This window comes from Prionailurus bengalensis, chromosome D4, assembly GCF_016509475.1.
Source record: "Prionailurus bengalensis isolate Pbe53 chromosome D4, Fcat_Pben_1.1_paternal_pri, whole genome shotgun sequence".
In the NCBI taxonomy this organism is placed as follows: Eukaryota; Metazoa; Chordata; class Mammalia; order Carnivora; family Felidae; genus Prionailurus; species Prionailurus bengalensis.
In genome coordinates, this window is record NC_057359.1 from 40,749,548 (window position 1) to 40,770,377 (window position 20,830).

The window sequence follows — 20,830 nt, forward strand, 5'->3', positions numbered from 1 at the left end:
ACTTCTTACTCAACATGTCCCTGGAGGCAAGGGAAACAAAAACAAAAATGAACTATTGGGATCTCATGAAGATAAAAAGCTTCTGCACAGCGAAGGAAACAATCAGCAAAACTAAAAGGCAGTTGACAGAATGGGAGAAGATATTTGCAAATGACATACCAAATAAAGGGTTAGTATCCAAAATCTATAGAGAGCTTATCAAACTGAGCACCCCAAAAACAATCCAGTGAAGAAATGGGCAAAAGAAATGAATAGACATTTTTCCAAAGAAGACATCCAGATGGCTAACAGACACGTGAAAAAATGTTCCACATCACTCATCATCAGGGAAATACAAATCAAAACCACAATGAGATACCACCTCATACCAGTCAGAATGGCTAAAATTAACAACTCAGACAACAACAGATGTTGGCAAGGATGTGGAGAAAGAGGAACCCTTTTGTACTGCTGGCCGTAATGCAAACTGCTGCAGCCACTCTGAAAAACAGTATGGAGGTTCCTCAAAAGTTAAAAATAGAGCTACCCTACGACCCAGCAATTGCACTACTAGGTGTTTATCCAAAGGATACAGGAGTGCTGTTTCGAAAGGGCACATGCACCCCAATGTTTATAGTAGCACTATTGACAATAGCCAAAGTAAGGAAAGAGTCCAAATGTCCATTGACAGATGAATGGATAAAGAAGATGTGGTATATACATACAGTGGAGTATTACTTGGAAGTCAAAAAGAGTGAAATCTTGCCTTTTGCAACAATGTGGATGGGACGAGAGTGTATTATGCTAAGCAAAATTAGTCAGAGAAAGACAAATATATGACTTAACTCATACGTGGAATTTAAGATATAAAACGGATGAACATAGGAAAGTGACGCAAAAATATATAAAAACAGGGAGGGGGGCAAAACATAAGAGACTCTTAAATATAGATAACAGGCTGAGAGTTGCTGGAGGGGTTTTGGGTGGAGGGATGGGCTAAATGGGCAAGGCGCATTAAGCAAGACACTTGCTGGGATGAGCATTGGATGTTATTTGTAGGGGATGAATCACTGGGTTCTACTCCTGAAATCATTATTGCACCATATGCTAACTAACTTGGATGAAAATTAAAAAAAAAAAATTAATTAATTACCAAAAAACACTGTTCAAAGATATGATATTAGATGGACTGAATCTCAGTTTATCTATTTCATTACACTCAATATTTAGGAACTCCCTTATTTTTCTAAATATAACATCCAAAAGCATAAAAATAACAAAAGTATTAAAATTTATTAGCAGAATTATTACTTACATGGTGGATAAAAGACCAAAGATGGTTATTTGTTAAAACAGTCTGTGGTGAAGTTCTTAGCTCAGCTCTTTTATTTTTATTTGCATTTTTTTTTGATTTTTAAAAAATGTTTATTTTGAGAGAGAGTGTGTGAGCAGGGACTGGCAGAGAGAGAGGGAGAGAGAGAATCTCCTCCAGGCTCTGTGCTGTCAGCACAGAGGCCGAGATGGGGCTTGATGTCACAAACTGTGAGATTACAACCTGAGCCGAAATCAAGAGTCAGAAGCCTAACTGACTGCCACCCCAGCACCACTTAGCTGAGCTCTTTAAAAAAATAATAGCCTGGGAATCTAGTAGGAAAGAAAGCATCTTAACTATAGGTTTCCTTCCTCTCCCTTCTCTTTCTTGCCTAAATCCTCCACCTGCCAAGTCCTAGTCCTTCTTCGGAATTCAAAGAGATGGGGCTCCCTTCATTATACCCCCGCCCAACTCATTGCCCTTGGTGGGGCTTTTCAAGAAGCCCAGGAACCGATGATTTCTTGGGTTGTGCATTACATTGCTGGCAGTGAGGAGTGTCCCCCATTTCAGTGGACCTAGTTTGAACATGAACTCAGCCCCAAATGACAGAGGCATTTAATTTTATATTCACTGAGTAATCATAACTTTTAACTGAAACTGTGATTTTGACAAAATCTTGTATGTAGTCTGAAAAGTAAAATAGTACTTCAAGGTCAGCAGTTTCATACCCCTTGCTCTCTACTACCAGTTTCCACTCCTTTGAAGCAACTGTTTTTAATTCTTCAATAAAAAAATTTTTAATGTTCTTATTTTTGAGAGAGAGAGAGAGAGAGAGAGAGAGAGAGACAGTGTGCAAGCAGTGGAGGGGCAGAGAGAGAAGGAGACACAGAATCTGAAGCAGGCTCCAGGCTCTGAGCTGTCAGCACAGAGCCCGACCCGGGGCTCGAACCCATGGACTGTGAGATCATGACCTGAGCCGAAGTCGGACGCTTAACTGACTGAGCCACCCAGGTGCCCCATACTGCTTTTAATTCTTATTGCTGTTTCTTCTGATATAACCTCATATTTCTGAATAACATGCATATCCTGCCGTGTTTTCAATTTCCACCTTTACAGATGGTCTGTTGGCTCCCACTTACTTATCTCCATTGTACCCCTTTTCCCACACAGCACACTTATTCCTTCCCTCCTCTCATCCTTTCTGTGGGGTTATATTTTGGCGTATTTTTTTTTTCTGTAACTTTTTTTTTTTTGGTAACTCATCTTTATTTCTCTTCATAGGACAATTTATGATATTCTTTGTTGCTTATTGTCTTTCCTCTTACATGGATGGGATATTTGTTTTGTTCATTGCTATCTCCCAATGCCTAGAATAGTTCCTGGCACTTAAGAGCTGCTAAGTAAAGATTTGCTCAATTATCAAATGAAGGAATAGTTAGTAATTGCCTCATTTTAAATTGGATTAGTTTATATGCACCAATTACTGAATTACTCTTAAATTACTCTCTAACAGGACTGAAAATCTCTCATTATGTTCCTACACCTCAGCAATTCTATTGTTTTAAGTTTCTTGTAGGAGACATCCATTCTGGACTCTTCTCTCCACCTTCTCCATTCTGAACAAATTATTTTTTAGGCTCCCTGTCACTGTCATCCCTTTCACCAGAATAGATCCCATACTAGGTCACAAATCAAGCCTCAGCAAGTACAAAAAGATTGAAATCATACCATTGCATATTTTCCAACCACAACTCTATGAAACTTGAAGCTAATCACAAGAAAAAATCTGGAAAGACCACAAATACATTCATCCTACTAAAGGATGAATGGATCAACCAGGAAATGAAAGAAGAAATAAGAAAATACATGGAAACAAATGAAAACACAGTGGTCCAAAACCTTTGGGATGCAGCAAAAGTGGTCCTAAGACAGAAGTGTGTAGCAAGACAGGTCTGCCTCAAGAAGCCAGAGAAATCTCAAACAAACAACCTAACCTTACACCTAAACGGGCTGGAGAAAGAACAACAAATGAAGCCTACAGCCAGCAGATGAAGGCAAATAATGACGATAGGGCAGAAATAAATGATATAGAAATGGAAAAAAAAAAAAAAAAAAAACAACAACCCAGTAGAACAGATCAATGAAACCAGGAGCTGGTTCTTTCAAAAAATTAAGAAAATTGATAACCCTGAGCTAAACTTATCAAAAAGAAAAGATAAAGGACCCAAACAAATAGAATCACAAATGAGAAAAAAGAAATCAACAATCAATATGACAGAAATACAAACAATTACAAGAGAATATTATGAAAAATTATATGCCAACAAATTGAACAATTTTGAAGAAATGAATAAATGTCTAGTAACATATAAACTACCAAAACTGAAACAGGAAGAAATAGAAAAATTGAACAGACTGATAACCAGCAAAGAAATTGAATCGGTAATCAAAAATTTGCTAGCAAACAAAAGTCCAGGGCCTGATGGCTCCACAGGGGAATTCTGTCAAACATTTATGTATTTATTTATTTATTTTAAAATTTTATTTATTTATTTGGAGAGATTGAGGGAGAGAGAGGGCAGAGGAGGGGCAGAGAGAGAGAGAGAATCCCAAGCAGCCTCCTCACTGTCAGTGTGGAGCCTGACATGGGGCTTGAACTCATGAACCGTGAGATCATGACCTGAGCCAAAGTCAGGAGCTGGTTGCTCAGTTGTCTGAGCCAAACTCAATTGCCTGTCTACCAAACTTTATTTATTTATTTAAGTTTATTTATTTTGAGAGAGGGAGCGAAACAGAGAGAGAGCGAATGTGCGTGCACAAGTCGGGGAGGGGCAGAGAGAGAGGGAGAGACAGAATCCCAAGGAGGCTGTGCACTAACAGCGCAGAGCCTGATGCGGGGCTCAAACTCACACTGCAAGATCATGACCTGAGCCGAGATCAAGAGTTGGACGCTTAACCGACTGCGCCACCCAGGCGCCCCTCTACCAAACATTCAAAGAAGACTTAATACCTATTCTTCTCAAACTATTCCAAAAAATAGAAATGGAAGGAAAACTTCCAAACTTATTCTATGAGGTCAGCATTACTCTGATTCCAAAACCAGACAAAGACTCCACTAAAAAAGAGAACTATAGGCCAATATCAGCGATGAATATGGGCATAAAAATTCTCAACAAAATAGTCGCAAATTGAATCCAACAGTACATTAAAAAAATCATTTGCCACGATCAAGTGGGATTTATACCTGGGCTGCAGGGGTGGTTCAATATTTGCAAATCAATTAACATGATACACCACATTAATGAAAGAGAGGATAAGAACCATAAGAACCTCTGAATAGATGCAGAAAAAGCATTTGACAAAGTATAACATCCATTCTTGATAAAAACCCTCAACAAAGTAGGTTTTTAAAAAACTTTTTTAATGTTTATTTATTTTTGAGGGGGGGGGTGCAGTGAGAGAGGGAGACACAGAATCTGAAGCGGGCTCCAGGCTCTGAGCTGTCAGCATGACCTGAGCCGAAGTCAGATGCTTAACTGATTGAGCCACCCAGGTGCCCTAACCCTCAAAAAGTAGGTTTTGAGGGAATATACCTCAATGTAATAGAAGCCATATATAGCATACCCACAACTAATATCATTCTCAGTGGGGAAACAGCTGAGAGCTTTTCCTCCATGGTTAAGGATAAGATAGGGAGGGGGCACCTGGGTGGCTCAGTCAGCTAAGCGTCTGACTTTGGCTCAGGTCATGATCTCACGGTTCATGAGTTCAAGCCCCATGTCTGGTTCTGTGCTGATAGCTCACAGCCTGAAGCCTGCTTCAGATTCTTTGTCTCTCTCTCTCTCTCTCTTTCTCTCTCTCTTTCTGCCCCTCCCCCACCCATGCTCACTCTCTCTCTCTCTGTCTCTGGCTCTCTCTCAAAAATAAATAAAACACTAAAAAATAAAAAAAAATAATACAAAAAGAACAAAGTAGTGAGGTCCACTTTCACCAGTTTTTTAACATAGTACTGGAAGTCCTAGCCTAAGCAATCAGACAACAAAAAAGAAATAAAAGTCATCCAAATTGGCAAGGAAAAAGTTAAACTTTCACTATTTTCAGATGACATGATACTCTATGTAGAAAACCCAAGGACTCCGCCAAAAAATTGCTAGAACTGATGCACAAATTCAGTAAAGTTGCAGGATATAATATCAACAACATACAGAAATCTGTTGCATTTCTATACTCCAATAATGAAACAGCAGAAAGAGAAATAAAGAAATTGATCCCATTTACAATCTCACCAAAAATCATAAGATACTTAGGATTAAACCTAACTGAAGAGGTAAAAGGTCTGTACTCTGAAAACTATAAAATACTGATGAAGGAAATTGAAGATGACACAAAAAAATGGAAAAACATTTCATGCTTGTGGATGGGAAGAACAAATATTGTTAAAATGTCTATACTACCCAAAACAATCTGCACATTTAATGCAATCCCTATCAAAATACCACTAGCATTTTTCACAGAGCTAGAATAAACAATCCTAAAATTTGTATGTAACTATGAAAGACTCTGAATAGCCAAAGCAGTCTTGAAAAAGAAAAGCAAAGCTGGAAGCATCAATTTCAGACTGATATTACAAAGCTATAGCAATCAAGACAGTATGGTACCGGCACAAAAACAAACACATAGATCAATGGAACAGAATAGAAAATCCAGAAATGGAACCACAACTGTATGGTCAACCAATCTTCGACAAAGCGGGAAAGAATATCCAATGAAAAAAAGACAGTCTCTTCAACAAATGGTGTTGGGTAAAGTGGACAGCAACTTGCAAAAGAGTGAAACTGGACCACTTTCTTATACCATACACAAAAATAAATTCAAAATGGATGAAAGACCTAAATGTGAGACAGGAAATCATCAACATCCTAGGGGAGAACACAGGCTTCTTTGACATCATCTGTAATAACTTCTTACTGGATAGGTCTTCTGAGGCAAGGGAAACAAAAGCAAAAATAAACTATTGGGACTTCACCAAGGTAAACATGTTGTACAAAGTGACGGAAACAATCAACAAAACCAAAAGACAACCTTTGTAATGGGAGAAGATATTTGTAAATGACTTCTCTGATAAAGGGTTAGTATCAAAATCCATAAAGAACATATCAAACTCAACACCCAACAAACAAATAATCCCAAATGGGCAGAAGATATGAATGGACATTTTTCCAAAGAAAACATCCAAATGACTGACACATGAAAAGATGCTCAACATCACTCATTATCAGGGAAATACAAATCAAAACCATGATGAGCTGCCACCTCACACCTGTCAGAATGGCTAAAATTAGCAACATAAGAAACAATAGGTGTTGCCAAGGATGCAGAGAAAGGGGAACCCTCTTGCGCTGTTGCTGGGAATGCAAATTGATGCAGCCACTCTGGAAAACAGTATGGAGGATACTCAGAAAGTTAAAAGTAGAATTACCCTATGATCCAGCAATTGAACTACTAGGTATTTACTCAAAGTATACAAAAATCCTGATTCGAAGGGGTTCCAGCACCACAGTTTTTACAGCAGCACTATCAACAATAGCCAATTTATGGAAAGAGCCCAAATGTCCATTGACTGATGAATGGATAAAGAAGAGGTGCTGTATATGTGTGTGTATTTACACACACAAACACATACATAGTGGGATATTACTCAGCCATCAAAAAGAATGAAATCTTGACATTTGCAATGATGTGGGTGGAGCTAGAGAGTATTATGCAAAGTGAAATAAGTCAGAGAAAAACAAATACCATATGATTTCACTCATATGTGGGATTTAAGAAACAAAACAGATGAACATAAAAAAAGAGACGAGGGGAAAAAAAAAGACAGAGGCAAACCAAGAAACAGACTTGTAACTATAGAGAACAAACTGAAGGCTGCTGGAGGGAGGTGGGTGGAAGATGGGCTAAATGGGTGATGGGTATTAAGGAGGGCACTTGTGCTGAGCACCGGGTGTTGTTTATAAGTGATGAATCACTATATCCTACACCTGAAACTAACATTGCACTGTATGTTAACTAACGAGAATTTAAATACAAACTTGAAAAAGAAAGAAAAGTAAAGAATTCTATGTGTTTCAGTCGTGAATATGAATGTGTTTTGAGGATTCTTTCTTTTGGATTTTCTGTGCCATCACACTAAGTTCCACTTGCAAGGACATTCACGAATAAAGCATTTGTTCCGTTTCCAGTGTTGTATTTTAATCTGAAAATTGTTTGATAGAACTGTTTTCTGTCTTGAGGCAGTTTCTGAGCTAACTGAACTGTGGTGTGTGGGTTTTGTTCATCAAAGATAATGGTGAGACCAAATCAACGCTAACCAAATCGATTTTGCTTATAACCTTGGGCATAGTAAAATACCTTCTAACAAAGGGGCAAGGTATTATTCCTTTAAAGTCTTTCATTTAAGAATATGCAATCCTTTCTGTTCGGAAAAACGAGAGGTGGCCTTTAAAAGCCTTTGGCACAAACACATGATAGATAATACATCTGCCAGTCATGTTAAAGCTATGTAATAGGACTTGATAAAACCATATTTGAAAAGTCTGCTCTGACACTTTAACTTTTCAGATTAGAAAGAGAGTATTTCTCCAAAAACAAGAAACTAAATGAAGAGATCGAGGAACAGAAGAAAGCAATTATAGACCTTTCAAAGAGACTCCAGTATAATGAAAAAAGTTACAGTGAATTACAGGAAGAACTTGTAATGGTAAGGATAAAAAAGAAAACCCTATGGCAATTACTTTATTGGGTCAAATCTGATGTTTAACAGGTTTTTTCCCCTCACTACATGCCATGAGATAATAGTATGAAAGTAATTTTAGGACATTGATAGAAAATTTTGAAACCAGAGATGCTGAATACAACAAAGATATATGTAAGAATCATCTCTTCTTTAGAAAAATTGGGAAAACTAGTCAAATTAGTGAAAACTGAATTGTAGAATATTTTAGAATTTATTCAGGGGCTTACCTTTTTCTTGCTTTTTTTTTTTTTCGGTGCATAGAACAATGATACCAAGATGAGAGGGGGTCAGGGTTTATAATCAATAAATCTAATGATTTCAAAGACTCCCTTTTGTAGTCATTTTGTACCTGATCATTTTGTTTCCATTCCCCAATAATCAAGCTTTCACACCATCACCACATTTGTCTTCCTAAGATATTGATCTGATCTTGTCACCCTCACTTTATTAAAAAACCATCAATGTCTGCTTGTTGTTTTCAGAATGAAGTTCAGCTTCTTGTCATACAATCTAAGGCCCTGGCTTTGTGACTCCGTGTTAACTCTTTCAGCTTCTTCTCTTTCCATTAGCCCTCTTATCTTGCTTCAGCCACATTAGCGTGCTCTTGGCTTCCTAAACACATTGTATATTTTTGTATCTTCCTGCTTTTTAAGGCTGTTCATTTTTTGGACCCACATTGACTGAACTGCTTTTTTTTTCTTTAGTAAACTCCTATGTATCCTGTAATGCCCTAATTTTTTTTCCTTTAGTAAACTCCTATGTAACCTTTAATGCCCTATTTTTTTCCCCTTTAGTAAACTCCTATGTATCCTGTAATGCTCTGTTCTGACATCTTGCAATCTGTGATGCCTTCCATGATTCCATCTTTCCCACTCTCCCATCCTACTAGTCAGAATTTTTCCTTTTCCCAACTTTGTGTTTCCTTAGTACTTAGTTTAGCATCTTCACCACAGTTTAGCATAACACTCACCCAAATCTGGTACGTGTATCTCTCCCATGAGATTGTGAATGCATTGAGGTTAACAATTCATTTTACATACCAAGATTCTACCATAGTGCGTGCTTCCATAAACATTTATTGGATGCATTTATTTGGCTGATGCAGCACACTGCTATTCTGCATTTGCTGGGAATCCCAAGGGCATAAAATCTAGAGTGATACCTTGTTTCTTCTTTGTCTTGTCCCCACATGTATACCTTCTGCAGATACTGGCTACTTCACTTTAAACTCTTAGTGATATCCGTTATTGAAGAAAATGAATGGTTTTTTTTTCCCCGTGTCAAAAAAGATAGAGACTCTGGGTTATATTAAGAAGTGGTGGCCTAATCAGTGCTGCTCAGATAGAAAGGTAGTGTTGGGATAAAAGTTATACTCTGTCACTTTCAAATTATTTAATGTTTTGTACAGTCTTCATTCAACCCAAGATATTCAATGTGTTCTGATTCAGGGACTGCTATTATTTTTTTGCTGTTTGGTTAAATTAGTAGTTTGAGTACTTTGGTTGTGGATTTTAGATAAGTTTAGAGCTCTCTGTGTAGCATACTTTACTGTCTGTTCACTCTTATGTGCTACCCTAAATTTCATGGGCTATCCTACCTCTTAGCTCCTGGTTCAGGAGGTGAATCAGTGGTGGAGAAAAACATGTGAGAGCCATCGAGCTGAGTCATGGATTTGGGCTTCTTGCTTAGGGACCCTGTTTTCAGTAGTTTGGAAAGTTAGCCAGTTATGACTAAGAATGTAACAGGGAAGATAGTCACAAACATAAGTTGCATGAATTTTCCTAATTTAGCCTTCTAGCACTCCAGTGACAAGGTGCAAAATAAAAGCAGCCTGGGTTTTTCACCATAGAGGATACTAGTGCTTTGTGATTAAAAAATTTTACTTGGGGGGTGCCTGGGTGGCTCAGTCGGTTAAGCGCCAACTTTGGCTTAGGTTGTGATCTCATGGCTCGTGAGTTTGAGCCCCACATCGGGCTCTGTGCTGACAGCTCAGAGCCTGGAGCTTGCTTTGGATTCTGTGTCTCCCTCTCTGTCTCTCTTTGACCTTTCCTTTGCTTTGTTTCTGTCTCTGTCTGTCTCTTTCTCTCAAAAATAAATAAACATAAAAGAATTAAAAAATATTAAAATAATTTTTTTACTTGGTGCCAACAAGTTTTTATTTTTCAGCTTTGCAGTGTGGCACATGATCTGAAGTAAGGCACGTTGCAGCCTTGTTTGGGTCTACTTGCTTGTTTGGGTCTCATCCTGTAAAGCACTATTGTTCTGATCATAGCGTGAAAGATTGCAGGCTGATTGTTTCTTCAAAGCTTAATGGATTACTAAATGTTGTTGCTCTGTGAATAATAGTCCTTGCTGCAGAGCTTATGGGATGTTCAGAAAACTTATTCAGGTTGTACCTAAGTGATCTCCAGTTTATATGGTTCAACCTGACTATTCGTACTTTCCTCTCTTTTCTCATTTCTATTAAATCCATAGCTTTGTGTCATATTTTTCTTTCATCTTTCTGTTTCTTTTGCTCCTCTTGTTGCTTTTCTTTCCCTTCCTCGTAATGAGCTTTCTGACTTGTTCTGTTTTCTGATTAGAACTATTGTTCTCGGGGTGCCTGGGTGGCTCAGTGGATTAAGTGTCCGACTTTGGCTCAGGTCATGATCTCGCGATCAGTGAGTTCGAGCCCCGCGTCAGGCTCTGGGCTAACAGCTCAGAGCCTGGAGCCTGTTTCAGATTCTGTCTCTCCCTCTCTCTCTGACCCTCCCCCGTTCATGCTCTGCCTCTACCTGCCTCAAAAATAAATAAACATTAAAAACAATTTTTTTTTAAAAAAGAAAAAAAAAGAACTATTGTTCTCTATCTCTTTACCTGGCCATAATATGAAATTCAAAAATTATTTAATGAAAAAAAAGCTTTTTAATTCAGTCTGCTTTTATTATTTATTTTTTAAATTAAATTAAATTAAATTAATTTATTTGTAATTTAACTTTATTTTTTATTTTTTAAAATTTACATCCAAGTTAGTTAGCACATAGTGCAACAATGATTTCAGGAGTAGATTCCTTAAATGCCCCTTACCCATTTAGCCCATCCCCCCTCCCACAACCCCTCCAGCAACCCTCAGTTTGTTCTCCATATTTATGAGTCTCTTCTATTTTGTCCCCCTCCCTGTTTTTATATTATTTTTGTTTCCCTTCCCTTATGTTCATCTGTTTTGTCTCTTAAAGTCCGCAGATGAGTGAAGTCATATGATTTTTGTCTTTCTCTGACTAATTTCACTTAGCATAATACCCACCAGTTCTATCCACCTAGTTGCAAATGGCAAGATTTCATTCTTTTTGATTGCCGAGTAATACTCCATTGTACATATATGCTGCATCTTCTTTATCCATTCATCCATTGATGGACATTTGGACTCTTTCCATACTTTGGACATTGTTGATAGTGCTGCTATAAACATGGGGGGGCATGTGTCCCTTTGAAACAGCACACCTGTATCCCTTGGATAAATGCCTAGTAGTGCAATTGCTCGGTCGTAGGGTAGTTCTATTTTTGTTTTTTTGAGGAACCTCCATACTGTTTTCCAGAGTGGCTGCACCAGCTTGCATTCCCACCAACAATGCAAAAGAGATCCTCTTTCTCCACATCCTTGCCAACATCTGTTGTTGCCAGAGGTGTTAATGTTAGCCATTCTGACAGGTGTCAAGTGGTATCTCATTGTGGTTTTGATTTGTATTTCCCTGATGGTGAGTGATGTTGAGCATATTTTCACGTGTCGGTTGGCCATCTGGATGTCTTCTTTGGAGAAGTGTCTACTCATGTCTTTTGCCCATTTCTTCACTGGATTATTTGTTTTTTGGGTGTTGAGTTTGATAAGTTCTTTGTAGATTTTGGATACTAACCCTTTATCTGATATGTCATTTGCAAATACCTTCTCCCATTCTGTCGGTTGCCTTTTAGTTTTGCTGATTGTTTCCTTCTCTGTGCAGAAGCTTTTTATTTTGATGAGGTCCCAGTAGTTCATTTTTGCTTTTGTTTCCCTTGCCTCTGGAGATGTGTTGAGTAAGAAATTGCTGCGACCAAGATCAAAGAGGTTTTTTCCTACTTTCTCCTTGAGGATTTTGATGGCTTCCTGTCTTACATTGAGGTCTTTCATCCATTTTGTGTATGGTGTAAGAAAGTGGTTCAGGTTCATTCTTCTGCATGTTGCCGTCCAGTTTTCCCAGCACCACTTGCTGTTGAGACTGTCTTTATTCCATTGGATATTCTTTCCTGCTTTGTCAAAGATTAGTTGGGCGTATGTTTGTGGGTCCATTTCTGGGTTCTCTATTCTGTTCCATTGATCTGAGTGTCTCTTCTTGTGCCAGTACCATACTGTCTTGATGATTACAATTTTGTAGTATAGCTTGAAGTCCGAGATTGTGATGCCTCCTGCTTTGGTTTTCTTTTTCAAAATTGCTTTGGCTATTTGGGGTCTTTTCTGGTTCCATACAAATTTTAGGATTATTTGTTCTAGCTCTGTGAAGAATGCTGGTGTTACTTTGATAGGGATCACATTGAATATGTAGATTGCTTTGGGTAGTATCGACATTTTAGCAATATTTTTTCTTCCTATCCAGGAGCATGGAATCTTTTTCCGTTTCTTTGTGTCTTCTTCAATTTCTTTCATAAGCTTTCTATCGTTTTCAGTGTATAGATTTTTCACCTTTTGGTTAGATTTATTCCTAGGTATTTTATGGGTTTTGGTGCAACTGTAAATGGGATGGATTCCTTGATTTCTCTTTCTGTCACTTCATTGTTGGTGAACAGGAATGCAACCGATTTCTGTGCATTGATTTTATATCCTGCAACTGTGCTGAATTTATGAATGAGTCCTAGCAGTTTTTTGGTGGAATCTTTAGGGTTTTCCATATAGAGTAGCGTGTTGTCTGTGAAGAGTGAAAGTTTGACCTCCTCCTGGCTGATTTGGATGCCTTTTATTAGTTTGTGTTGTCTGATTGCAGAGGCTAAGACTTCCAATACTATGTTGAATAACTGGAGAGAGTGACCTTAGGGGGAAAGCTCTCAGTTTTTCCCCATTGAGGATGGTATTAGTGTTGAGTCACTCATATATGGCTTTTACCATCTCAAGGTATGATCCTTCTATCCCTACTTTCTTGAGGGTTTTTATCAAGAAAGGATGCTGTATTTTGTCAAAGGCTTTCTCTGTGTCTATCGAAAGGATCATATGGTTCTTGTCCTTTCTTTTATTGATGTGATGAATCACATTAATTGTTTTGTGGATATTGAACCAGCCCTGCATCCCAGGTATAAATCCCACTTGGTCGTGGTGAATAATTTTTTTGATGTATTGTTGGATCCAGTTGGCTAATATCTTGTTGAGGATTTTTGCATCCATGCTCATCAGGGAAATTGGTCTATAGTTCTCCTTTTTAGTGGGGTCTCTGTCTGGTTTTGGAATCGAGGTAATGCTGGCTTCATAGAGTTTGGAAGTTTTCCTTCTGTTTCTATATTTTGGAACAGTTTCAAGAGAATAGGTGTTAACTCTTCCTTGAATGTTTGGTAGAATTCCTCTGGAAAGGCATCTGGCCCTGGACTCTTGTGTTTTGGCAGATTTTTTGTTACTAATTCCATTTCCTTACTGGTTATGGGTCTGTTCAAATTTTCTATTTCTTCCTGTTTCAGTCTTTGTAGTGTATATGTTTCTAGGAATTTGTCCATTTCTTCCAGATTGCCCATTTTATTGGCATATAATTGCTCATAATATTCTCTTATTATTGTTTTTATTTCTGTTGTGTTGGTTGTGATTTCTCCTCTTTCATTCTTGATTTTACTTATTTGGGTCCTTTCCTTTTTCTTCTTGATCAAACTGGCTAGTGGTTTATCAATTTTGTTAATTCTTTCAAAGAACCAGCTTCTGGTTTCATTGATCTGTTCTCCTGTTTTTTTTTTTTTTGGTTTCAATAGCATTAATTTCTGCTCTAATCTTTATTATTTCCTGTCTTCTGCTGGTTTTGGGTTTTATTTGCTGTTCTTTTTCAAGCTTTTCAAGTTGTAAGGTTAGGTTGTGTATCTGAGACCTTTCTTCCTTCTTTAGGAAGGCCTGGATATATACTTTCATCTTATGACCGCCTTTGCTGTACCCTACATGTTTTGGGTTGTGGTGCTGTCGTTTTCATTGACTTCCATATACTTTTAAATTTCTTTTTTAACTGCTTGGTTAGCCCATTCATTCTTTAGTAGGATGTTCTTCAGTCTTCAAGTATTTGTTACCTTTCCAAATTTTTTCTTGTTGTTGATTTCGAGTTTCATAGCATTGTGGTCTGAAAATATGCACGGTATGATCTCAATCTTTTTGTACTTACTTAGGGCTGATTTGTGTCCCAGTATATGATCTATTCTGGAGAACGTTCCATGTGCCCTGGAGAAGAATGTATATTCCGCTGCTTTAGGATGAAATGTTCTGAATATATCTGTTAAGTCCATCTGGTCCAATGTGTCATTCAAAGCCATTGTTTCCTTGTTGATTTTTTGATTAGATGATCTGTCAATTGCTGTGAGTGGGGTGTTGAAGTCTCCTACTATTGTGGTATTACTATTTATGAGTTTCTTTATGTTTGTGATTAATTGATTATCTCCCACATTTGGCGCATAAATGTTTACAATTGTTAGGTCTTCTTGGTCTATAGACCCCTTGATTATGATATAATGCCCTTCTGCATCTCTTGATACAGTCTTTATTTTAAAGTCTGGATTGTCTGATATAAGTATGGCTACTCTGGCTTTCTTTTGTTGACCATTAGCATGATAGATGGTTCTCCATCCCCTTATTTTCAATTTGTAGGTGTCTTTAGGTCTAAAGTGGATCTCTTGTAAACAGCATATAGATGGATCTTGTTTTCTTATCCATTGTGTTACCCTATGTCTTTTGATTGGAGCATTGAGCCCATTGATGTTTAGAGTGAGTACTGAAAGATATGAATTTATTGCCATTATGATGCTTGTAGAGTTGGAGTTTCTGGTGGTGTTCTCTGGTCCTTTCTAATTTTTTGTTGCTTTTGGTATTTATTTATTTATATATATATTTTCATCTTTTCTCCCCTCAGGGAGTCCCCCTTAAAATTTCTTGCAGGGCTGGTTTAGTGGTCAAAAACTCCTTTAATTTTTGTTTGTGTGGGAAACTTTTTATCTCTCTTTCTATTTTGAATGACAGCCTTGCTGGATGAAGAATTCTTGGCTCCATATTTTTCTGATTCAGCACACTGAATATATCCTGCCACTCCTTTCTGGTCTGCCAAGTTTCTGTGGATAGGTCTGCTGCAAACCTGATTTGTCTTCCCTTGTAGGTTAGGGACTTTTTTTCCCTTGCTGCTTTCATGATTCTCTCCTTGCCTGAGTATTTTGTGAATTTGACTATGATATGCCTTGTTGATGGTCGGTTTTTGTGGACTGTAATGGGAGTCCTCTGTGCTTCCTGGATTTTGATGTCTGTGTCTTTCCCCAGGTTAGGAAAATTTTCTACTATGATTTGCTCACATAACCCTTCTACCCCTATTTCTCTCTCTTCCTCCTCTTGGACCCCTATGATTGTGATGCTGTTCCTTTTTAATGAGTCACTGATTTCTCTAATTCTTAAATTGTACTCTTTTGCCTTAATCTCCCTCTTTTTTTCTGTTTCGTTATTCTAAGTTTGTCCTCTATATCGCTGATTCTCTGTTCTGCCTCGTCCGTCCTTGCTGCCACTGCATCCATCCGTGATTGCAGCTCAGTTATAGCATTTTTAATTTCATTCTGGCTATTTTTTAATTCTTTTATCTCTGCAGAAAGGGATTCTAATCTGTTTTCGACTCCAGCTAGTATTCTTATTATCGTGATTCTAAATTCTGGTTCAGACATCTTGCTTGTGTCCATGTTGGTTAAATCCCTGGCTGTCGTTTCTTTGTGCTCTTTCTTTTGGGGTGAATTCCTTTTGGGGCTTCTTACTCCCCAAGTTCAGCTGTGTCGCATACCTGCTGAATTCTGTGGTTCAGGTTGTGCAGATTGTTGTGTTAATCTTCCAATCGGTTTTCTAGGTATGTAGGATGGTTTAGTGTTGGTCTGGCTGTATTTCATGGATGTGAGACACACAAAAAGCTTCCATGCTGTTCTGCCATCTTGGCTCCTTCCCCCAAATTTAATTTTATTTTTAAATTGACATCCAAGTTAGTTAGCATATGGTGCAACAATGATTTCAGGAGTAGATTCCTTAATGCCCCTTACCCATTTAGCCCATCCCCCCCTCCTACACCCCCTCCAGTAGCCCTCTGTTTGTTCTCCATATTTAAGAGTCTCTTATGTTTCCCCCCTCTCCCTGTTTTTATATTATTTTTGCTTCTCTTCCTTGTGTTCATCTGTTCTGTGTCTTAAAGTCCTCATATGAGTGAAGTCATATGATTTTTGTCTTTCTCTGACTGACTAATTTCACTTAACATAGTACCCTCTAGTTCCATACGCGTAGTTGCAAATGGCAAGATTTCATTCTTTTTGATTGCCGAGTAATACTCCATTGTATATATAAACCACATCTTCTTTATCCATTCATCCATCAGTGGACATTTGGGCTCTTTCCAGACTTTGGCTATTGTTGGTAGTGCTGCTATAAACATTGGGGTGCCTGTGTCCCTTCAAAACAGCATACCTGTATCCCTTGGATAAATACCTAGTAGTGCAATTCCTGGGTCATAAGGTAGTTCTATTTTTAATTTTTTGAGGAACCTCCATACTGTTTTCCAGAGTGGCTGCACCAGTTTGCCTTCCCACCAGCAGTGCAAAAGAGATCCTCTTTCTCCACAACATCTGTTGTTGTCTGAGTTGTTAATGTTAGCCATTCTGACAGGTGTGAGGTGGTATCTCATGGTGGTTTTGATTTGTATTTCCCTGCTGATGAGTGATGTGGAGCATTTTTTCATGTGTCTGTTAGCCATCTGGATGTCTTCTTTGGAGAAGTGTCTACTCATGTCTTTTGCCCATTTTTTCACTGGATTATTTGTTTTTTGGCTGTTGAGTTTGGTAAGTTCTTTATAGATTTTGGGTGCTAACCCTTTATCTGATATGTCGTTTGCAAATATCTTCTCCCATTCCATTGTTTGCCTTTTAGTTTTGCTGATTGTATCCTTTGCTGTGCAGAAGCTTTTTATTTTGATGAGGTCCCAATAGTTCATTTTTGATTCTGTTTTCCTTGCCTCCAGAGACATGTTGAGTAACAAGTTGTTGAGGCAGAGGTGAAAGAGGTTTTTGTCTGCTTTCTCCTCAAGGCTTTTGATGGCTTCCTGTCTTACATTTAGGTCTTTTATCCATTTTGAGTTTATTTTTGTGTATGGCATAAGAAAATGGTCCAGGTTCATTTTTCTGCGTGTTGCTGTCCAGTTTTCCCAACATCACTTGCTGAAGAGATTGTCTTTATTCCATTGGATATTCTTTCCTGCTTTGTCAAAGATTAGTTGGCCATATGTTTGTGGGTCCATTTCTGGGCTCTCTATTCTGTTCCATTGATCTGAGTGTCTGTTTTTGTGCCATAATGAATATTTATTTAATGAAAATACTGTTCCTTTACGTAGTAAGTGCAGTGTTTTTCTTTTTATAAAAAATTCATCTATCACGTTTCCTTAATATATTTTTCTTGTATATATTCCTTTATTATTATTTTTTTTTCCTAATAGATTAGTGGCCTTTGGAGGGGGGCAAGAGTTTAAAATTTTTTTCTCTTGGGGGTGCCTGAGTGTCTCAGTTAAGCATTTGACTCTTGATTTCAGCTCAGGTCAAGATCTCACAGTCATGGGATCAGGCCCCACATCGGGCTCTGTGCTGTCAGACTGGAACCTGCTTGGGTTTCTCTCTCCCTCTCTCTTTGCCCCTTCCCCGCTTGTGTGTGCGTGCACTCTTTCTCTCTCTCTAAGTAAATAAATAAATAAACATTAAACATTTTTTTTCTAAAAAGATATCTGCCAAATTAAAAATTTTAAACCATAAATAATGAAATGTTTCTGGTTTTGCATCCTCAGAGCTGGCTATTATTATTTTTGCTTTGAATTCATAATTGGTTTTGACTGAAGAGAAAATGACTTAAGAGAAAGCATTTACCTTTTGCTTTTGGAAATGAAACTTTATTTTATTTATTTATTTAAAATATTTATTTAGTTTTGAGAGAGAGAGAGAGAGACAGAGTGTGAGCAGTGGAGGGGCAGAGAGAGAGGGAGACAGAGAATCTGAAGCAGGCTCCAGACTCCAAGGTGTCAGCACAGAGCCTGACATGGGGCTCAAACCCATGAACTGTGAGATCATGACCTGAACCAAAGCCAAAATGCTTAACCGACTGAGCCACCCAGGTGCCCCCACACTTATATTTCTTTTGAACATCATATTTTCAGTATTGTATAGAATATAGATGAGAAGCATAAATTACCCACAGGTAATTTTTCTCTTCCTTTGAGGTAACAGCTTGTTTTCTAGTTTAGGTCATGTTCATGGTCATTATTCAAGTCTTTGTCTTTATCTTCTCTGTTGCACTGCAAGAGAAAATTAAAGAGAATTTCCTCTCTAAAGTTTACTATTGAAATCAAGGTGTTATTAATAATATGCAGAGACTTTGGGAAGTTTTGAGGCTTAAAAATAATAGTTGTAAACTAGTTGTATAATTTAGCTTTTTAGAACTGGAGGGGTTCTTAGAGATTTTCTAAGTCAAGATGCATGATATATTAATAAACCAGTTGGAAAGTGTTAGCTCCCCTGTTTCAGGAGATATAATACAAATACAGAACATCATTCTGGAAAAGTCCAAACTCGGTATGTTGAGTCTTTTGTTGGTATTTAAGAAATATAAACCCAGAGGACTTTAATTGTACTTTTATATTAATGAAATTCCCATTCAGTGTATGGATTTGGAAGATATGATTGGTAAATGAATCATATATTATTATTATATTTAATGCCATAGAATTAATAGAATTTCAACATAGGACATCTAAAGATTTAACAAAATTAGTTTCATGTTCTGTGTTACACACTATTGAATTTGACTTTGAAAAGTTTTGATTAAAATTGAACTATTAATTTCACAATCTATGAATTTAATAATGATTTAATCAACCACTAAATAAAACTGACTTTCTAATTTAAGTTGCTTAGTGATTATGCTCATTAAAGTCCATCAGAGGCTCAACATATCCAGTTGGGTCTTTTAGTCATTACGGTGAGTTTTTATATTTGCTTCTCTCGAAGCAGGGGAGCTATCATTTTAAAATTGGTATTATTAGGATTTGCTTTGTGCTTTCTACAATGAAATTTTTTAAGTCCATCATTTCTTGAGATTTGTTTTTCTGCCACTCAGTAATATTTAGTTACAGCTCTAGGAGAGACCATATATTGAAAAGGGAATTCTGGTTCTCATGAGGTTTAGTTCAAAGAATATTTTATTCTCTAAAGAACTTGTGATTGAAAATGGTCAAGTGCATGTTTTTTCCCTGTACTTTGGGGGTTTAAGTGATTATATAATATAATGATTGCTAGCATTAGATCGGATTTTGAAAAGTGTTTTGATTGCTATGCTTTGTGGTAAAGTTAATGTTCCCTGATAATATTTTTGCTCATATGATCTGTTAGGTTTGCTTTAGAATGACATGTCTCTGATTTTGCAGGAGGTGTTAAAAACTAATGGGCCAGTAAACATTCTATTCTGACTTTTTTTACTAAAAAATTGTTGATTCTTCCAGAATAGGGCTAGTATTTGTATGTGAACATTGTTTTTGCTTATATAAAAACCACTTTCTGTCTTTCTTAGTGGCCCTTAAAAATTTAATAGTATTAAATAGCACTAACTGAATGTGTATGTTTGTATCTGTGTATTTAAATGTTCATTAAATGGCTGGCTTTCTAAATTTATAATGTGAGCATAAAGCTTTTTTTAGTAAGCTTTTTGAAATTAATTCTTTTTCCTTTTATTTTGAAATTTATTCTTACATAAATTACTAAGTTTTGAAAATTCAAATTTCATCTTTGACCTGGGAATAAATAAGACGGTATTGTGTGTGTGTGTGTGTGTGTGTGTGTGTGTGTGTGTGAGAGAGAGAGAGAGAGAGAGAGAGAAAGAGAGAGAGAAAGAAAGAGAGAGAGAGATAGAGAGATGTCTTTATGTCAAGGCCCATATTCAGATTGGAAGGTAGCACCTATGAACAACGAACTAATTATAGATCTGCATAGGGAGGGTGACATTTCATCTTATGATACAAACAATTGGAAGCATAGAATACTTACATCCATGGAAATAGCATAGGCAAGCAAAGTAAGAGATATTATTTATCATTAATATGATCGAGGGAGGGGTGCCTAGGTGGCTCAGTCAATTATGCCTCCAACTTTTGATTTCAGCTCCAGTCATGATCTCACAGTTGTGAGATTGAGCCCTGTGTTGGGCTCTGCGCTGAGTTTGGAGCCTGTTTGAGGTTCTCTGTCTCTTTGCCCTACTTCCCTGTTTGCACTCGTGCTTGCTCTCTCTCTCTCTCCCCCCCGCCAAAAAAATTATGATTGAGGGAAAGCTGCAGATAGTGATGATCATGAAAGCTGACCGGATCAAATTCAGTTCAGCTGAGCAAACTCTGCTTCTGTCTTACAAATGCTTTGGGTATGTAATGATTCTTAGGACGAAGATATGATGAAAATGTGAGAGAAAGTATGTGATGTTGATTATAGATTCTGATGTTTCCCTGGTTTAGTTAGAATTCCTT

At 37.4% G+C, this 20,830-nt stretch overlaps 1 protein-coding gene across 1 annotated transcript in view; it reads left to right on the top strand.

Annotated features, from left to right (window-relative positions):
- Positions 1 to 20,830, top strand: part of CCDC171 (coiled-coil domain containing 171) — a 315,466-nt gene that overhangs the window by 74,088 nt on the left and 220,548 nt on the right. The window contains 1 exon segment of the mRNA XM_043566993.1: positions 7,910 to 8,048. Within this exon segment, the coding sequence (XP_043422928.1) occupies positions 7,910 to 8,048 (139 nt within the window).